This window comes from Strigops habroptila, chromosome 15 (genome assembly GCF_004027225.2).
Source record: "Strigops habroptila isolate Jane chromosome 15, bStrHab1.2.pri, whole genome shotgun sequence".
Taxonomy (NCBI): domain Eukaryota; kingdom Metazoa; phylum Chordata; class Aves; order Psittaciformes; family Psittacidae; genus Strigops; species Strigops habroptila.
The window spans coordinates 5893454-5912205 of record NC_044291.2 but is presented as its reverse complement, the minus strand read 5'-3'; the positions used below and the strand labels follow the sequence as shown (position 1 = coordinate 5912205).

The 18752-nt window shown below is 47.6% G+C and overlaps 1 protein-coding gene across 2 annotated transcripts; it reads left to right on the top strand.

Moving 5' to 3' along the window:
• The first annotated feature begins 215 nt into the window (after positions 1 to 215).
• MIGA2 (mitoguardin 2) lies at positions 216 to 17438 on the top strand. Of its 2 annotated transcripts, none has more exons than XM_030507215.1 (16): positions 216 to 316; positions 1685 to 1930; positions 2562 to 2757; positions 3648 to 3760; positions 6054 to 6171; positions 6648 to 6787; positions 8248 to 8365; positions 8554 to 8654; positions 9120 to 9235; positions 9658 to 9730; positions 10352 to 10438; positions 10574 to 10672; positions 10883 to 11017; positions 11718 to 11771; positions 12674 to 12790; positions 13589 to 17438. In XM_030507215.1, exons 2-16 carry the CDS (start codon positions 1835 to 1837, stop codon positions 13787 to 13789), a joined length of 1764 nt encoding a protein of 587 aa, XP_030363075.1. In that variant the 5' UTR covers positions 216 to 316; positions 1685 to 1834; the 3' UTR covers positions 13790 to 17438. The 2 variants fall into 2 exon arrangements, with proteins under 2 accessions (XP_030363075.1, XP_030363074.1); XM_030507214.1 differs by having other exon boundaries at positions 2547 to 2757.
• The last annotated feature ends 1314 nt before the right edge of the window (positions 17439 to 18752 follow it).

The following is an 18752-nucleotide window of genomic DNA, read 5'->3' as shown; positions in this document are numbered from 1 at the left end:
CCCTTTAAGCCGAGCGGCGGCGGCGGAGGGGAGCTGTCAGCCGCTGACCAATGAGCGCTGGCTCCGCCTCCACGCCCCTTCCCCTCGCTGCTCAGCCGCGCTCATCCTCGAGCTAGCCCCGGGGATGCGTTCCGATTGGTGCGCCGGCAGGCAGCTCGCCGCTCTTATTGGCTGGAGGGGTGGCGGTGGGCGGTGCCGCCCCCCTCCCAGGGTAGGCTGCGGCGCGGGGGAAGGAGACGCTGCCCTTCCGCGGCCATGGCGCGCAGCGCGGGGAGAGGGCGCCGAGCGGGGCCGCGCGCCTCTCCCCCCCGCCGCGGTGAGTGGTGCCGGCCGCGCTCGCTCGCGGGGGCCTGGCGGGACGCACCATCGCTGGGGCGACGGGGGGGGGGGGTTGAAGCGGTAGACGGAGTGGAAGCTGGGCCTGAGGGCCTGGGGGTCTGGGGACGCGCTGGGGTGCAGAGGGTACGGGAACCCGCGGGCTGCATGAGTGTGGGGGGCTTGGGGATGCCCGGGGGGTGCTGCAGGGCTGCGAGAGGCCGGAGGGTGCAGGGGTATGGGGACCCTCCGGGGGTGCGGAGGGCCCGGGGACCCCCGTTCGCCGGTGGGTTTAACACCGCTGTGCTCGGGGGGTCCCGCACTGCCGCGGCATGAGAGCCCCCGGTGGGCAGGGCTGTGAGAGGTGCCCCAGGCGGAGGCATTTCCGTGGGTCCTCGCAGCGTGTGCTCCCCAGCCAGGCGTAACAAGCCCCGGGGTGTTTCCGTACCCAGCCTGTCTGCACCTCGCTGCCTTCATCTCTGCGCTGGCCGAAGCGTTGCGTTTAACCTTGTGAGGAGAACACATCGCTCATGTCTGCGCCCTGCGGCTTCTGCCACCTTGAGACCATTTCCTCATGTGGCTCCCGGATGGGTTACCTGCCGCGGGCTGCGGCGTGTGAGGCGGGTGTCACTGTGCGGGCAGGCAGGAGCAGCGGGGTCCTCATGCAGGTGAAACACCAGGGTAGGTTTAGCTTGTTGGTGTAGGGGGACACCAGAGGCCAGTGTGGCTGCACACGGGGTAAGAGCAGCAACTCTGGTGCGGCAGAGATCGGGTCCAAAGGGTTTGTAACCTCGTGGTGTTTAAAAGATGAGCCTACCAGTTTCAGTTTCTGTAGCTCTGTCCTTGATGGGAAGCATGTTCTTCTTCGCCAGCTCCCAGCATGGCCAGCAACTGAGTAAACTCAGTGTTGAAACCTTCGGGGCAGACACCCTTTGGTGGTAGCTCTTGAGCAGGTCTCTGGTGCACAGTAAACTGTATAAAAGCAGAATTTTGACAATGAAAGCATGGTTATTTGTAATTTATATATATTTGTATATTTTATATGTATATTTATATGTTACATATATATTTTTATAATGGCACTGCAAACAAAATCCCTCCAACCACACGCAGCCAGTTCTGGTGCATGTAGAAACCTCCAGCAGCTATCAAGTCCAAGGCTGCTGCTGGTATAGAGCGGTTTGGGAGCCTGCCCCCATGGTTGGTAGGACAAGAAAAACAGTTGCTGCTGGTGGTGAGAAGATGCTTTGGACCTGCTTGGCTCTAGTGGCATTGCTGCGTCAAGTGACCTGGTGTGTGAATCACAGTACGAGGAGGTGCAGGTTGTGTGTTCCCTTCACTCACCTGATTTTTTCCCCTCTTCCTGCAGGAGGAGCATTGCTGGATGAAGGCTGATCCCAGGACTCTGAGCCAGGCGTCAGAGAAAAGTTGGGGTCTTTTGTGAGCAGCTCACGCAGCATCCACAAGAAGTACCCTTTCCTTTGCTGGCTCCTGGAGGTGCCAACATCCTCGTGCAGACATGGCATTTAGAAGGACGGAGGGAATGTCCATCATCCAGGCCTTGGCAATGACTGTGGCAGAGATCCCCGTGTTTGTTTACACCACGTTTGGGCAGGTACAATAAGTGGGAAAGGCTTTTCTGTCTCATTCCTTGGGTTTTCTTTGTGTAAGTTGTGAGGGACAGAGGCATGACAAGGTGATGCTGGGGGACCTGGTGGTTTGAGGGTTGGTAAGAATTGCATAGAAAGTTTGGGGTGGTGGGAGAGAGCTGCTCAGGGTGGGCTTGGAGAGAGGCTTCCCATATCACTCCATGGGAGAATGTCTGGGTTCAGCCTTTCTCTTTGTCAAAGGCACTAAAAAAAGACTTCTCTTTTAAAGAAGAGTAATCTATTTCCCACTTGCAGTAACACAACACTTGGAGCAATAAAGCTGAGCTACATACCAGGGTTTCAGAGCTGAATTTGGGTAGCCTGGACCGCATCTCTTAAAGGCTGTGTGCAAATGTGCAGTGTGTTTTGGCAATAGGGATTGAGACCAAGTTCTCCAGGCTCTCTCAAAGTAATGCTCCATAGTTTCTCTGCTGCTAAGTCTTAGTTGTGTAACAGGGGCTGTGTTTTGTGGGTGGGAGGGGGAATGCCAAGGTGTTTATGCTTAAGACTGCTTTAAAAACAAAAAAAGGGTGGTGGAATTGGTTTTTCATTGTTGCTTTTTCATATCTTTTGTGTTTAAAGTCTGTCTTCTCTCAGCTGCGGCTCTCTCCAGGCCTGCGTAAGGTGCTGTTTGCTACAGCTCTCGGGACAGTTGCCTTGGCTCTTGCAGCTCATCAGCTGAAGCGGCGTCGGCGTCGAAAGAAGCAGATTGCTCCAGAGAAGTGTGGCTTTAAGCCTGGAGGGATCACAGTGCCCATCTTACCAACCAGGAGGGTCTCCTCTGTGAAGAAAGGTTGGCCTTGCAAAAAGGGAAAATCCCCAAAAAGCCTTTTGTGGGGGAGTGAAGAGGGTGCACAGGGAGTGATGGGGAAAGTGAAGCCATTTGGGTAGTCCACTGATGCAGAATGAAACTGGAAGCCTGAAGCGCAGTGCCATGAACACTGGGTTAGAGAAGGAAAGGGAGAGACCCTGAACTCAAAGCCCTTGCTTTGAAAGAAGCAAGAAGAAAGTGGCACTGAGGTTTTCACCAAGGTTTGCAGTTTCCATCCCCCTTCCTACAGGAAGACCATGGACCTGTTACGCCATGTGCCCCCGACAGTTACAACCTAGGGCACACAGTGACCTGGTTGTGTATTAATCTTGATGCCAATATGAGGCCTGACCCATGGGTCCCTCGTGCAGCCACGTTGGTGAGGTTGGGATGGTGGAGGGGAGGGTGGCCTGGGGAGTCCTGAGTGTTCATCCAGCTCTGAGGCAGCTCCTGCACCTGATTGTATTGATTTTGGGGGTAAGACTGACCCAGGTCCTCAGGATTAAGCATGTGTTTTGTGAAACGTATGAAAATCTTTAAACAGTTTTAATAATAACCAAAGGAGGGCCATCTGTGCTCTGCCTGGCCTGAGGGAAGCTGGAGGAGTTCCTTCTTGATGCTTCCCACTTGCCTTCTGCTGTCCGTAAGTGGTGAATAAACATTAATTCCTCAGCCTTAAATCCCCACTGATAACAGCTTTATTAGTGTTTTGGAGCAAAACAGCATACAGGAGATCCATGATTTATTTCTAGGTATTGAATGCAGCTTTGCCCATTCACAATCACACTTCCCAGGGCAATGTTCCCCTCCCTGTTTGCAACTGCAGTGAATTGAGCCTAAAAATCCTGGGTTTATGTGACCTTTCCTTGCAGGATACTCCAGCAAGAGAGTGCAAAGTCCTGGCAGCAAGAGCAATGACACGCTCAGCGGGATTTCCTCCATCGAGCCCAGCAAACATTCCAGTTCCTCCCACAGCCTCACCTCGGTAAGGACCTTCTCGGCTGGGCTGGGAGATGTGAGTGCCCTGTAACAAGGGCACCAAATCCTTGGGCTTGTGCTGGCCCATGGATAGTGCCAAAGCTTTTGGAGCAGGACAGGTTACAGCCTAATTGTAGGGCGAGTTCTGATATTAACCTTGCAGTGCTTGTCTGGAGTTGCCTGCATGAAATCAGAACAGCATTTTCCCCGTGGACAAGAGCCCTGGGGTGCATCCCACTTCTTTGGCCAGTGAGGGGCTGCAGGAGGGACTTGTCTGTGGGATATGGCCATGATTCCTCGGGGCTCTCCACCACTCCTTCAAGGAGTGAGGCTGGATTGTTGCAGGGTCTCATGATGATGAAGAGCTGCTCTGCTTCCCTCCACAATAGGAGTTTGGGTGACCCAGCAGCCCCTGTGCCAGCACAAGCCCTCCTGTGCTGGGGCTGCTCCTAGGGTGCTTGGTTGTTAAAACCAAGTTAAATACCAAAATCTGATAACTCTGTGCAGGAAACAGTGCAGGTTGAGAATACAGCCCAGTCATTCTACCTCCTCCAAAGCCAAAAGCAGCCTATAAATACAGGTAATTCAGGCATAACCAGGTAGGAGAAGCCATCACTGCTTATATCCATCTCTTGTGAGACCAAACAGCAGAATTGCTGGGGAACATTTGTGGCTTCAAGACCTGTTTTACATCTTCATTGCCCAAAGTCCATTGCATGCTGCTGTTGGAGCAGCACAAGTTAACTTCTGCAGCTTCGTGATTGTGACTTACTACAAACCACCCCCCGGGCATCATCTGCCTGGGTTCAGTGGCTGGTCAGCAGTGCTGGAGTAAGGAGAGGGGAAAAATCACCCCTCCGAAGGGAGCTGTGGCCACCAGCACCTCCAGGCGTTGCTGTGTTTCAGCTTGTTCCTTACAGTTGAAGCACCAGAAAGCTGCTAAAAATCTGTGCTGGTCAGAGTGTGTCTCCAGCAGGCGGCAGTGTCGGCACAGCGATGGATGTGTAGCCCTGCAGAGAATTCCCATGGGATTACTGGGATGTGATGAGACGTGGCAGTGAGGACCAAGCTGTGTCCGGCTCTGGCCTCCCTCTCCCTTCAGGGACCCTCACATCCATTTAATTCCCCCGCGGCTTCTCCCTTCCCACAGATGCCGTCCAGGTTTTGTATTGTTGCAGCCAGTTTCTCTTTAGATAAGCTACCTAAATTCCTTTTTCACTGCTGGGATATCCACACGGAGGGATGTGTTCCCATACCCCCTTCATTGTTTGGAGCTGAGTGTCTGTGACACTGTACTCATTGCTTTCACGTTAGTTGATGGAGAAACATCTCATCCTTCACACAGCTGCAGTTTCTGCCTGGTCTCTCATCTGCTTCCTGGGGTTCTTCTTTGCCATCTGATAAGTAAGTCAGCAGCAGTGAACTGATGATTTGCAGTTCTGGATCTCAAGGTGATTTACTAACACCCCACAGAGATTAACTGGTGGAGGCAGGGCAAGAATTCATCTGTTGATGATTAATGCAAGGTTTTTTTCTAGTATCAGACTCACATTTGGACATCTCTCTCTGAGCCATGTGAAAACACTGGTCATTGATAGTGTCCGAGCCCAGCACTTTACTGAGTCAGACTTTAAAAGACATGCTAGTATGAAATTGGAGCAAGCTGACAGTTTGCTGTGTAGATCTTAGTGCTCAGCTGTCCCAGGAGAAGGTTTGGTTACAAAGAGCATCCCCCTGGCCAAAGTCCTCAGCTGTGTTTTTGCTGGTAATCCGTTCCTTTGTTTGGACTGTGGTCGCTTCCCTCCCACTTCCAATGTTTTGTGTATGGACAGCTGGGGCTGACATGAGCTTCCTATCAAAATCCTTGTGCCTTGTAGCGATTGCTTTGGAGCTTCTCGTGGGCTGTCACCTCCATTCATGCTCTCCTGCATCTCCTCCCCATTGTACATGGTTTCCCGATGAATCTTCAGTGTAAATTGCTTGGGAAGGCAATTCCCACACAACTTGCTGTGCTTACCAAGACACTGCTGCGGTGCTGGATGGAGAAGGGGAGCACTTCTCACCTTGCTGCCCCTCTCAGCATGGTGGGGCTGTCACAGTTAACAGTGTGAACCCAGGTGGGAGGAGGCTGGTAACCCTGGATACCTTCCCCTTCCCAGGCCAGGGAGAACTGATACAGGGGAACACAAGGACAAACTCAGGGAAGGGAACGACTGGTGCTGATGTTTGTGTGGTTTTAACATTGCTGCCCCTGGAGAGAATTCAAAAGGTGTTTGCTGCTCTCTGCTCCCTCCCTGCAGATGGTAGCGGTCAACTCTTCAAGTCCAATACCAGTATCAGCAGGGATGTGGGAGGCCCAGGCAATGAGAGATGCTGGAGCCATTGGTGATTCCAGTGCAGAAAGCCTCTACATTCAAGGTAAACAGGCACAAGGGGAAAGTTTATCACTGTCATTTCAAAAAGAGGGTGCAAATTGACATAGAGCATCAGCAGCTCTCTAATAGGAAGCTCTATCCCATTCTGAGCTTAAACTCAGTCGCTTTTTAGTTACAAAAATCCCATCTTCTCCTAAAGAAACATTTCTCTCTTTTCTCAGTGAATAATTTACTTCCAAAATACTGTTCTTGAGCAACAAGCTCGCCTTGTGCAGAAAACAGTACTTTGAAAGTAACATGGCTGATGTTTTAACCAGTTTGGGGATGTTCTCCTTAACTTCTAATCCAAATTAAACCATATTTAAAAGGGAAAGAAATAGAATACATTTATTCTTTCTTATCAGTTGGGGAGAACTTCCCTCCTCTCTGTGTTGTCTGAATGAGCAAACACTCATGCTGTATCGCTTTGGTCTCAAGTGGCCTGAGGCTCTTACAGCTTGTATTTGGTTGCATTGCCAGGCATGGAGCTGTTTGAGGAGGCCCTGCAGAAGTGGGAGCAGGCACTGACCATCAGGCAGAGGGACAGTGCTAGTACCAGCACCCCCGTGCCCTGGGACAGCAAGAAACAGCAAGAGAGCCTCTCTGAGAACATCTCAGAGGTAGGTCCCCACTTTTCCCTTGCTGGGGAACATGCTGAATGGCAGCCTGCGTGCTGGAAGCAGTAACTTAGTAGGAGGTTAAAAGAAGAGCAAATTAAGGGCAGAGTTGGGCCAGACTCTGTTTAAGACCTGTCTATAGCTGCAGCTTCCTTATGCAACGTGAGTGGGTGTTTTTAATGTCTCTTTCTTTTTAATAAGTCTCGCCCCCTCATTCCCCAGCTTTTCTACCCACCTTCCAGCATCGTGTCAGTCACTGTCAGGCAAGTCCTCCAGCAGCAGAGGCTGCGGTAGGAAAAGGCTGTAACAATACAGCACCCGAGAGGAGGAAATAGCTTTTGTGTGACAGTGTTGTGTCTGTAACTTTGGAATTTGAGAGTGGAGATCATGATGGTAGCTATCATTTCCCAGGGAGCTGGGAGGAGAATCAGAGGCCAACTGGCTGCATGAGTAAAGCAAAGTGGGAACTCAGGAGTTAAGTAAGCAGGAGGGGCAGGGAGATGTGTAACTTGTTCAGCCTACAGCTACAAACCCCGCTATGTTAGGACAATACCTTGCTGTCTTGGACTTCAGGTCTATGCAGGGAAGACCTCTGATAAGAGGAGATCCAAACTAGAATGGCTTAGTGACAAGACTGAAGCTAAAATGAGCAGCTGTAGCTCAGGACTGTGAAAGGAGTTAAACTCCCAACTCACTGGCAAAAAGAGGTCTCAGCCTCTTATAAACAGGGCCTGGTATAGTAAAGCATGGGAGATATTTGTCTTTTGTGCTGGATAATATTTATCTAAGTCAAATCTGGATTCTCTTGTTGTTGTCTCTCTTTGAAGAGCCCTGTAGTATTTCTAAAGCTGACTTAAACCCAGTTGGTTCGTTATCAAAATAGATTTCATGCTTCTTGTTAATGCTTCTGTCATCTGGGTGCAATACTCATGCAGACACAGGGCCGTGAAGGCAAGTCTTATTTTTCTCCTTTTTCTTCTTTATCCTCCTGTGCTGCTTACAGCCAAGTTTGCTTATGCCCAGCACCTTAATCCAAGGGCTCTTACTCAGTTATCCAGTTCTGGATCCTCTGTTGTATTCAACACAGCTTTTCTGGTGCAATTCCCTCTTGAAATCAGGCTAAAGTCACAAGTCATGAGAGCTCAGTGATACATAACTAATGAAAATACCTGTTATTCTTGATGGCAGGTTAAAATTCTTCAGTTCTTTCTTCCTTTTTTTAACAGGAAAATACAATTGTGAAGCTAAAAAGCCAGATGGTTTGAATAGGCTGCGTAGAAGCTTCCCTCCGCTTGCGTTATTAGCTGCACTGTAGGATTAAGGAGTCCTCTCTCTTGTTTATTTCTTTGGTTTTTAATCATTTAACCTGCAATTCCCATTTTTGTGAAAACTTCCTTCCATATCCGTGCTGTCAATCCATTTCTGCCCTGGCTAACTAAGGGTGGCTTTTATGTATGTTCAAGGAGGAGTCCCAGAAAAGGGAGTTTGCCGAGAAGCTGGAGTCCCTCTTGCACCGAGCCTATCATCTACAGGAAGAGTTTGGGTCTTCACTTCCATCAGACAGCATGCTGCTGGACCTGGGTATGGCAGCTGGGTCGGAAATGCATGAAAGGGCCAGTTTCCGTCTGGATTTATGGCTTTTCTGTAAGCTAGGCAATGAGGGAGTGACACAGGGCTGTTTGTGGGGTGGGGGAGAGGGGGCAGCACAGGAGCTAGGAGGAATGGTAATTCATAAACTCCAACACATGCAGCTTCTTCCTTTCCTCCAGAGAAGACTTTAATGCTTCCATTGACGGATGGGTCGCTGCGGCTGCGGACGGATGATGAAGACAGCTCAACCTCTGAGGAATCCTTCTTCTCTGCAGCAGAGGTGACTTCACTTTCAGCTGTGTGTCACAGTCCAGCTGCTTGGAGGCGAGCCACGAAGGAGCCAAACACCTCCATGATAAACCATGGAGCAGCAGCCCCAAGCTGGGAGGTTCCTGATGGGTGTTAAGAAAAGCTTTTTAATTAGGGGCATGGTGTAGCCTTTTCCAATTGGCATTTTCACATCATCTTCCTATCTACTGTAGAAAACATGCCATAACAGCCAGGAAAGTCCTGTAAATCTAATGTTATGTGGCTTGGTTATCTAAGTTTTAGGGGATGTTGAGCTGTCAGAGCTGGGACAGCTTTGAAACTGGTGGGAAAAGAAATATCTTTGCATGAAATAACTGGCACTGACGAAAGCTTGCTGGCTGAGGAAGGGACGTCGTGCTTGGGTGCATTGTCTGAGTATTTGCAGGTATTTAACGAGATCATTTTGTTCTTCCCATGTCTTTTGCCACCTCTACAGCTCTTTGACTCTCTTCACTTTAAGGAAATGCCATTCCGCCTCTCTAAGCCAGTAGCAGCATATGAAGAAGCTTTGCAGTTAGTGAAAGAAGGGAAAGTTGCGTGCCGGACACTGAGGTGAACACAGCTGGAGTTGTGGGTGTTTGTGTCGAGGCTCCTTTGAGCAGTGTGAACACATCAATTTGCCTCTGAACAGCCCTTTAACCAGGATAACCCTTTGTGGTCAGAAACCCAGAGCATCCTTCCTGCTCATTCAGACTCTCCAAGGAACTAGCCCCAGATTTTAGGACACACAGGTTAAAAAAGAGTAATTGTCCCAGGAAATTAGTAATGGGAGAAGTGACTGTTGTGTGAGGCCGGCTGGCAGAGCAGCCTTTCCAGAGGTGTTCTGCTCCCACAGGGAGCTGTACAAAGGGAATGTTGTTCCTTTCTCCTATGCACCGACTGGGAGTTTACTTTTTGCTTAGGGGACTGGAGTTGGTAGGAACACAGACATCAGGAGAGCTGGAATTTATGCAGTCCTTCCCCTTTTCCTCTAGGACAGAGCTCCTTGGCTGCTACAGTGACCAGGATTTCCTGGCAAAGCTGCACTGCATCAGGCAGGCCTTCCAGGTGAGAGTGGCTCCAGGCTCCTGGGTTCCTGCAGCACGTTGCTGCCAGCAGCATGTTCTCCTCCACCAGCACAGGGGTGAAGGCTTTGCCTCTCTAAAGCAAATAAAAGCAGCAGCAGCCCAAGCTCCCCTTGCTTAACTCTGCAATCCCACCCTGGGCAGTTTGATCTGGAGAGCGGTGGTTACGTAGCTGCTGATGCTGGTTTAGTTCTGGGAATTAAAGATTTGGGAATTTCAGAGCTGCCCAGAAGCTGGTGCTCTCACTTAAGAGCTTTTCACTGGGCTGGAGTCAAACTTCTGAGGTGGGGGAAGATGGTTTCCTTTACCACAATCCTCTTCCTGGCAAAGTATGTGTAGGGCCTGAAAAGCAGCTTTTGCACCCTGGCCCCACTGCCAGGCTGTGGCCCCTCTGCCTCCCTTTTTGCCTCTTCCAGTCTTTTAGCCTAATTTTAAACTCACTTCCTGGAGAGAGCAGTTTTGTTTTCTAGACTCCAGCTTATTAAAGGTTAATGATACGGCGTATGCAGCATTCACTGCGTCATGTCTTGTCCTTTTTTGACCCCAACTCAGAGTCTGTGTAGGTGTATGTGCTCACAGGAGACTTCTGATGTTCCCTTTGCAGGAGCTGCTGGAGGATGAAAGCAATCAATTGTTTTTTGGGGAGGTTGGGAAACAAATGGTGATAGGACTGATGACAAAAGCTGAGAAGGTAAGAAGTTTGTGTAACACTAAGCTGTTCATGCATTTATGTTGATGTGAGCTCAAAACAGAGCAGCCAAACTTTGGTGAAATGTGTCCACAGCTGTTGTACCAAAACCAGTGTTTTGTTCCTCTGCTCTCCCAGAATCCCAAAGCTTTTCTGGAAAGCTATGAGGAGATGCTGCATTATGCACTGAAGCAAGAGACCTGGCCAACCACTCAGCAGGAGCTGGAGGGAAGAGGGGTTGGTAAAGATGTTATCTCTACAAACTTGCAGAGGAGTTGGAAGATAATGGATATGTAGAAACAGCCCAGGAGGGAAAGAACCGCTGTTGAAATACGATTACGTTGTGTACTTCAGCTCATTGCGTTTTGTTGCTTCAAACCGAAAGAGTAAAGTCCATCTCTTTTCTTTAACCCTGTTCCCTCTACAGACTGTTCTGCTCTCTGACAGGTGGTGTGCATGAGCTTCTTTGATATTGTGCTGGACTTCATCCTCATGGATGCTTTTGAGGATCTGGAGAACCCGCCCTCCTCCGTGCTGGCTGTGCTGCGCAACCGCTGGCTCTCCGACAGCTTCAAGGAGACGGTGAGGAAACGGGGAGTTAAACTTGTGCTGAGTGTGAGATTGCAGGGCCAAGGCTGGGAAAGAGTGAAACCTCAGCTGTCCTGGCTGAGCTGAATTCTCTCTTTAGAGCTTCAGGGAAGCCTGGTATTTCTAAACAACAATCTTCTGGTACATGTAAATTGTTTACAGGAAAGCTTTCCTTATTTTAAAAGCTCCAATAGACTTATTTCTCTAGTGGCCCTTAACAGTGATGCTAAATGATGACAATGCGTGTTTGCATGAATGAGAAGATCAAAAATGTAGGGAAAAACGTGTGGTTTTGTGCACTTGGCCATTCATTCTGGTGGTCCCTCAGCAGATACTGTGGCTGCAATAGCAGTGCTTTCCACTAGGCCTGGCCCCTAGCTGTGATTTAAGACTGATTAGTTTCATCGACTGGTTTGGAGGCACCTTTGAACAGTTGTCTGCTTTCCAGTCTACGTGCTCGGGGGTTTGGTAACTAGATCAGATCATATTAGCAGTCTTTAAATTTGGCTTTTCTGGAAGGGATCTAGAGTGGTTAAATCTGCTTCCAGTTCACTGCAGTTTTGTCACTGATTTTTGGCACAAAAAGGCCACTGCTTTGATATTTTGATGGCAAGGTGCTAGTAAACTGTTGGTTTGGGTTGGTTTGTTTTTAAAGTAATCCCAGTAACTGATGGTCTCTCTCTGTTCATCACAGGCTCTAGCAACTGCCTGCTGGTCAGTTCTGAAAGCAAAAAGGCGGCTTCTGATGGTAAGGAGAATTAATTAAAAGGGAAAGAATTTAATGTATTTGAAGCTGAAAACACCTAGATCTTGACAAAATACAAAACCTAAGTGGTATGAGACTGAACTAAACCACATTCTTTGTGATGCTTTAAAGCACTTGGGGTCCTGCTGTCATTGTTCCAGTATTGCCATGCCAGTATTTTACTAAATCAGCCTGAGTTTATTCGCCCTTTTTTTAATGTGAGGATTCAAAAGACAACGTTGCCTGTCTGGTATTCCCTCTCCCTGCTCACAATACTGTAGGAATGGTCACAGGCACCAAGCTACAAGGGGCTGCTCCTGAATTGTAGTTTCTGTGCTGGAACGAATGGCTCCTGCACTTCCCTGCTTCTCAGCACTGATTGCTGAGGAGCTGTTACTTGATGTATTTCCCTTAAATCTGTGGTTTTCTGAAGTATCACAGCAGATATGTTCATGGACCTGTGGAACAGGAAGCTGCAACTTCACAACCTCAGTTCTGCCACAGAATCTGTGGCCTCTGGCAGGTTTTCAGCTCCTATTCCACAACCAGCTGGTACGATGAGGTTTGCCTCATGAGATGGTACAAACTGAAATGAGAGCATTGAGAGCTGTATTGGTGCTGTCATGCGGTAGCTCTGTCTTGGATATTTGCATGCCCTTTCCTGGCTTGGTCTAGATTTTCTTCTATTTATTTTCCTCCTGTAATAGTAGTTAGCAACATGAAGATAGAAAGCTCTAGTCATCCTTCAAGGGATCTGAAAGATAAATGTAATCCTGCAGGAAGAGATGTTCTTAAGTAGCTCTTCAGTTACTGCAGCACAGTGCTTTCTGGCAAGGAATTTGGTAGCTGATATGGAATAAGCTGCTAATTCTGTGAATGAAGAATTCTTCCTTTTCTTACGACAGGTACCAGATGGTTTTATCTCTCATTTCTACTCCGTATCGGAGCATGTCAGTCCTGTTCTAGCCTTTGGTTTTCTGGGGCCCAAGCAGCAGCTATCTGAAGTCTGCAGTTTCTTCAAGGTAAGTTGGCTTTTTTTGTACCTAATCTGTGTGGGACTCCTGCTGTCTCCTGTCTTAGAGCTGCAGATGGGTGCTTTTGGTGACTGATGTGGGATTAGAGAAACTTGGCTCTGTACAAAGTCTTGTAAAAATCACTGTTTTTCAAGATGCAGATCACTGAATTCAGATTGGGTAAGAATCCCTAGCACAATTTACCATAGCTGATAGCAAAAATGTGTGATGAGATCATAGAATCAATCATAGAATCCCAGACTGGTTTGGGTTGGAAGGAACCTTAAAGCTCATCCAGTTCCAACCCCCTGCCATGGGCAGGGACACCTTCCACTAGAGCAGGTTGCTCCAAGCCCCTTTGTCCAACCTGGCCTTGAACACTGCCAGGGATGGGGCAGCCACAGCTTCTCTGGGCACCCTGTGCCAGCACCTCAGCACCCTCACAGGGAAGAGCTTCTGCCTCAGAGCTCATCTCAGTCTCCCCTCTGGCAGGTTAAAGCCATTCCCCTTGGCCTGTCCCTACAGGCCCTAGTCCAAAGCCTCTCTCCAGGTTTCTTGTAGGCACTGTTTAGGTATTGCAAGGCTGCTTTAAGGTCTCCTCTGAGCCTTCTCTTCTCCAGGCTGAACCAGCCCAGCTTTCTCAGCCTGTCTCTATAGGAAAGGTGCTCCAGACCTCTGAGCATCTTCATGGCCTCCTCTGGACTTGGTCTAACAGGTCCATGTCCTTCTTGTATTGGGTGCCCCAGAGCTGGTGTTGGCAGGTGGGGGGGAAGTCTTCTTACTGTAAACCTTCCTTTGCTTTTGCAGCACCAGATAGTGCAGTATCTAAAGGACATGTTTGATTTGGACAACGTGAGATACACAACAGTGCAGTCACTGGCAGAAGACATTCTGCAGCTCTCGCGGCGGCGCAGTGAGATCCTCTTGGGATATCTGGGCACCGAGACTTCCCCGGAGATGAATGGCACGCTTCCTGGTGAAAATGAGCCACTGAAGGAGCTCATCTGATCTCAGTCAGGGGAGGAAGACTGTTTTGTACAAGGACCTTTCTCCTTCTAGAGATGGATAAAACTATCTGCAATGTGCTGTGGTGGCAACAAGACTTTTCTCAACACACAGCAACCATGGTGGGACCTTCTGCTTTGTGTAGCCGGTAGTGTTTGCTGGGATGGATCCAGGACCACTTGCCAGCTTATGGTTTGAACTTCTTGTTTGTTCCATCTTTCTGTTCTTATTATTTTTAATGTGTCATATAAACCACGAACTGCCTGGGCCTAGATTTTTGCACAATTCCCTTGGATAGGGACAACACACACACACCCATTTCACCTGTGTTTTCTGGGAGGTAGTCCCTGATGTTTATGGATGTGTGTGGGAGCAGGAACATCGTTAGTAAATTCTGCACTTGACCGTTGGCTTCTCAAAGAGGCTTTGTTTGCTTTGAGGTTTTTATTATTGTTCTTTGCTGTGTTGCTACAGACATGACTGCTGATTTTTACTTTACGTGTTTTAACACATGCAATGTGACTAGCAAAGGTTTCTTTCCCGAGGAGAAAGAAATACTTCTGTAAAGCACTGAAGTAAAATGCACACTTCTGCAACCAGTCTAAAGCTCTAAGGAAGTTTGTCTGTTCCCTTGATGTTGCTGCTGTTTGCAGGCCAGATGACAGGCTCTGTGCCATGGTCATCCTTGCTTAGGAGATTGCTGAGGTCTACGTTTGCCCCTAAGGCAAGCTATTGTGAGGAAGGGATGGATTTGCATCCTGCCTGTGCACGCACAAAGTCTTTAATGTCCATCAAAGTGCCTTGCTGTATTTCAGAATGAGCCAGCAGCAGGTTTTGCTGGGTAGGAGGTGTGGGGTGCACACGAGCAGAGGGAACCGGTGTAGCGTGCTGCTTAGTCCTATTATACACAACGTAGTAAGAGGTGTAGATGTTGGATGTGATGTATGAAAGGGATTATGTGTGCAGGTAGCTGGATAGCTGGGATCAAGCTGCTAGAGAGGAGAGGACTTGCTGTAGTCTGTCAGTCTTAAGAAACATAGTGTGGTTTTGGGTATAGATCAAATGCATGTGTATGTGTGGCCCTGTAATGCTGGGACAGGCTCTTCTCAAATGATGTGATCCTGAGTGTGCAGCCAGCGCCTGAAATCTGGCTGCTTTGAGACATGTGCCGAGTTGGATACTAGCATAGGAGAGCAGCACGGACTTCTGTGTGTCCTGGACTTCAGGGAGTCCTGGGTATTGTCTGAAGCTTGTGGTGATCTGCTGAGTCCTCTCTGAGTGCAGTGCTGTGGATGAAGGGTGAAGGTCCAGCCTGTGCTTTCTCCTGTTTTAATGCACAGACAGCTCCAAGTCCCAGCCTCAGAATGAGGAGGTGTTCAGGGAGAAGAAAATGAGGACTTTCACAAAAACATGGGCTTCACTGTTTTATCTCCAGACTGATGAGTTATCCCTTGTGTTTGTTCTAGATAAAAGGCATAACTCTTATCTAGCCATGTTTTTGTAAGGGGGACAAAAAAAAAGTAAGAATCTGGAGTTTCCATTTGAGTAGAAAGTCAGTGCATGGGCTTGGAGAATACAAATGTTGTCTGTCTTCCTCTTCAGATACCTAATGTGGATCCTGCTGGTAAAAGCAGGAAGGAAGTAAGCAGGGAAAAAGTAAACACGAGGATGTCAAAGGAGTAGATAAATGCTCCTGAGATGCTTGCAGAGGGCAAGCGTAGAGCACGTAACATCTGTTGGTTTATAAGCACATCAGACTGATGTGGCTTATCCTGAAGACCAGATTAATGCTGTAAACAAGACAGTGCTGAGGCAGAAGTGAGGAGCAGCTGACCCAAGTGAGGCTGAGTGAAATAAGCTGTTATGAGGAGGACTGAAGAGGCAGCAATTGAAACTAGGAAAGGTCTCTGAGGTGTCCTGCTACTGGCAGCATGATGTGAGAGGAGAAACAGTGGATGTTGTATCAGCACGACACACCTGCTCTATGTAAATGTGGTTCAAAAGTATGTTATATTCTGAAAGCAAGTTACTTTGGGGGGGAAAAAAGGTTTATAGTGCTTTGTGCTCTTGTGTGGCTGGTTTAGAAGAAAGAGTAACTTCAGCAGCTTTGTATAATGGTTAAAAAGATGCTAAAATGTGAAGATGTGATAATATGGATTGTAATTCTAAAGAATCAATGCTGTTAATTTCTCATTTTTAGAGTTGTTTTATGTGTATTTATTTGCTACTTTGAGTGTCTTTTGGCCTCAGTGCTCGAGGCAGCATGCCTGCTCTGTGTACAGAGAAGAACACTGGCTGCGGACTTTGGTCTTTCACATTGCTGTGGGAAGAGCACAGTGAAACAGGGTTCCATGAAGCAACACTAACTTGCACTGTGGCTTTTTAAGCTAAGAAATTGTAAATTCCCAATCAATCAAATGGAAGAAAGACAGGGTTTTTTATAGCTTTATGCTTTTCCTTAGCTCTTATTGCAAGTAGGGTACACTGCCCTCCCAGCGAAGGTAAAGAGGAGTCTTCCCTGAGAACCTCTGCAGCTTATTGAGCGTATGTCTGCAGAGACAAACTGATTCTCTCTTTACTGGGGAGGATGTTAAACTCCTCTGCATGCCCTGCCCTGCCCTCTGCTATTTCATTGCTTTCTCCTTCCCTACTCCCTGTGTAGCTTGAGAGGAAAGGTGTTTGCAGCCTCCTGAAGGATACTGTTGGGATCAGTGGGTTCAGAGGAGCTGTTCCTATGGAAGAGGCTCTCCCTGACCTGAGGGGTGGTGATCAGTGACCTGCTGCTTTCGGCTCCTTTGGCTGCAACCCTGAGCAGAGACTTGGGTTGCTTCCACTGATCCTGTCAAGAGCAGGGCTTGGCCCAAATGGCAACCACGTACTCATTGGTTTGCAGGGTAAAAGGTGATGATAAGACAAATTCCTGCCCTCTGGCTTTGTAAGACATCACTAGAAAATCCTCCTCTCCCCAGTATATTCTGTTTAGCAAAGGAAATTCTTCAGTATTAGTAGCAGATGAGATACTCATTCAGGTAGAATCTCTAGAGATAAGCATTTGCCTTTTTTATAATGAACCCTTATTCTCAAGGAGTTAAATCATTCTGGGCTGACACTTGCACGATTTTAACACTGATGGGGATTTCAAGTGGCTTTGCAGCTATGAAGTAAAATCCTTCCGTAGTTTCTGATGCTTAAACAGAATTTCAAATATGCATGATTTTTGTTTTTTATGTGGGGGTTGTAACAAGCTTCACCAGTGGTTACAGTACATCCTCGGTGCTTTAGCATGTATGTAGAGACTGCACCAAATGGCTCTGGGGAGGGTGTTTATGATCTTTAAAGCACAAATACATTAATAAAAAGAGGAAAAATCTGTATCAGTGTGGCTTTGAAGAGCATGACTTGTGCTGTCTCATACAAGGAGGTGGGAAAGCAGGATTTTATTCACCCCTCTTCAGTAGAACATTCCTTTGCTGTATCCGAAACTAATGAATGTAAACTTGTGCCTATTTTTTCTTGATTTCCTAAAGGTGTAAAAAAAAAATAATTCATTGTTTTTCTTTTTTCTTTTTCTTTGCAGCTATTTTTTTTTTTTTTTAAATACCTTTGATCTTAGGATGTGGGCATTACAAGTAAATAAAACTTTCCTTCATGAGTGTGGCTTTTGTTTCTAAATTCCCTGCTGAAACTTGCTGGAAACTCAGTCTCTGGTTGCTGATTTAGGTGACAGTTGTGTGACATTTCTGGTGTTAGCGATGGTATAAAACAAGGCTCGCTTTTCCTAGAGTCAAAATGCTAAACTTAGAGCAAGAAAACATGGGGTTTGTTTGCATGGGGAATCTTCCTGCTTCTAGTGAAGACAAGTCTATAGATGAAGCAGGTTATAAACAAGACAATTTAGTGCACGTTGAACAGTGGTTGAAAACTGTAGGGTTTCGTTTTTGAGCTGTTTCTGGCTCTGTGGTGGTTCGGTTGTGTTTGGGTGTGATGTGGGCAGGCTAGCAGGCTCTGATAAAGTGATAACAGAAATCCCAGCGAGGAGCAGAATCTCTTCAACACTGTCCAAGTTCTTGTAGCATTCTTACCAGCCTCCCAAACGGTGTGAAAGAAACCCAGCTAAAGCCTGTGGGTTGATATCAGAGGTGCCCATCTGCTAAGCAACGCAGGAAACTCATCTTCTCAATCACAGCGTGTTTTAAATACTTTCCTTTTCAAACGGTGCAGAAACCAGACTGAAGCAGGTAGGCTCTTTGCTTCCACAGTGATTAAGATTCCATCCATACGCTTAATACAAGCAAGCCCTGGTTAGCATTAATGCAAGTCTGTCATGAACTAGGATATATGCAAATAAAACGTTCATGAATAGGAAAATTTCTGTCTCGTGCCACACCCTGAACGTTGGTTGGAAGAGTTAAAAGGAGTTTGTCTTGGTTTCCATGGTGTCAGACTGTATATTCATTCCATCTCCTAGAGCAGCTTTGTGCTTTCTTATGCTGAAGGAACAGAGCAAAGGCTGCGCTGTGTATTGACACTTTCTTCTTCTGTTCAGGAAGGAGTGGGTGAATATAGCAATGAAGCCCACAATTTTCAGTACTTGTCATGGTACATAGATCAAATGTAATCCACTCTGCCAGCATAACTCTATATTCAATAGCTTGGAAAGGAGGAGATTTATTTAACTCGAATATGAAAGCAGCAAATCACTCATGCTACCTTGCAGCAGCCTTCTGCAACGAACTCAACTTCTGCAGTAAATATTTGCTCTTTCTTTCCAAATAATAAGACTTTATTGCTATTTTTTTCTTCCTGCAAGGTTGGGAAGCATGTCAGCTTTGAAGAACCTGTTGGAATTAATGGGACGTAATCATAACTGCTATATAAAAAAGGTATATTACAACTGCAGGAAAAGGAGTTTTCTCTCTGTTCTGAAATCTGACTTTAGGTGAACGTGTTAAGGGATAGAAATCCT

Bases quoted from the DNA above. Each gene is read 5' to 3' on its own strand.
- MIGA2 (XM_030507214.1), top strand. From the start codon at position 1,835: ATGGCATTTAGAAGGACGGAGGGAATGTCCATCATCCAGGCCTTGGCA. The intron at 9,236-9,657 runs GTGAACACAGCT...CTTTTCCTCTAG, and splicing joins GTTGCGTGCCGGACACTGAG to GACAGAGCTCCTTGGCTGCT. The intron at 11,018-11,717 runs GTGAGGAAACGG...TGTTCATCACAG, and splicing joins CCGACAGCTTCAAGGAGACG to GCTCTAGCAACTGCCTGCTG.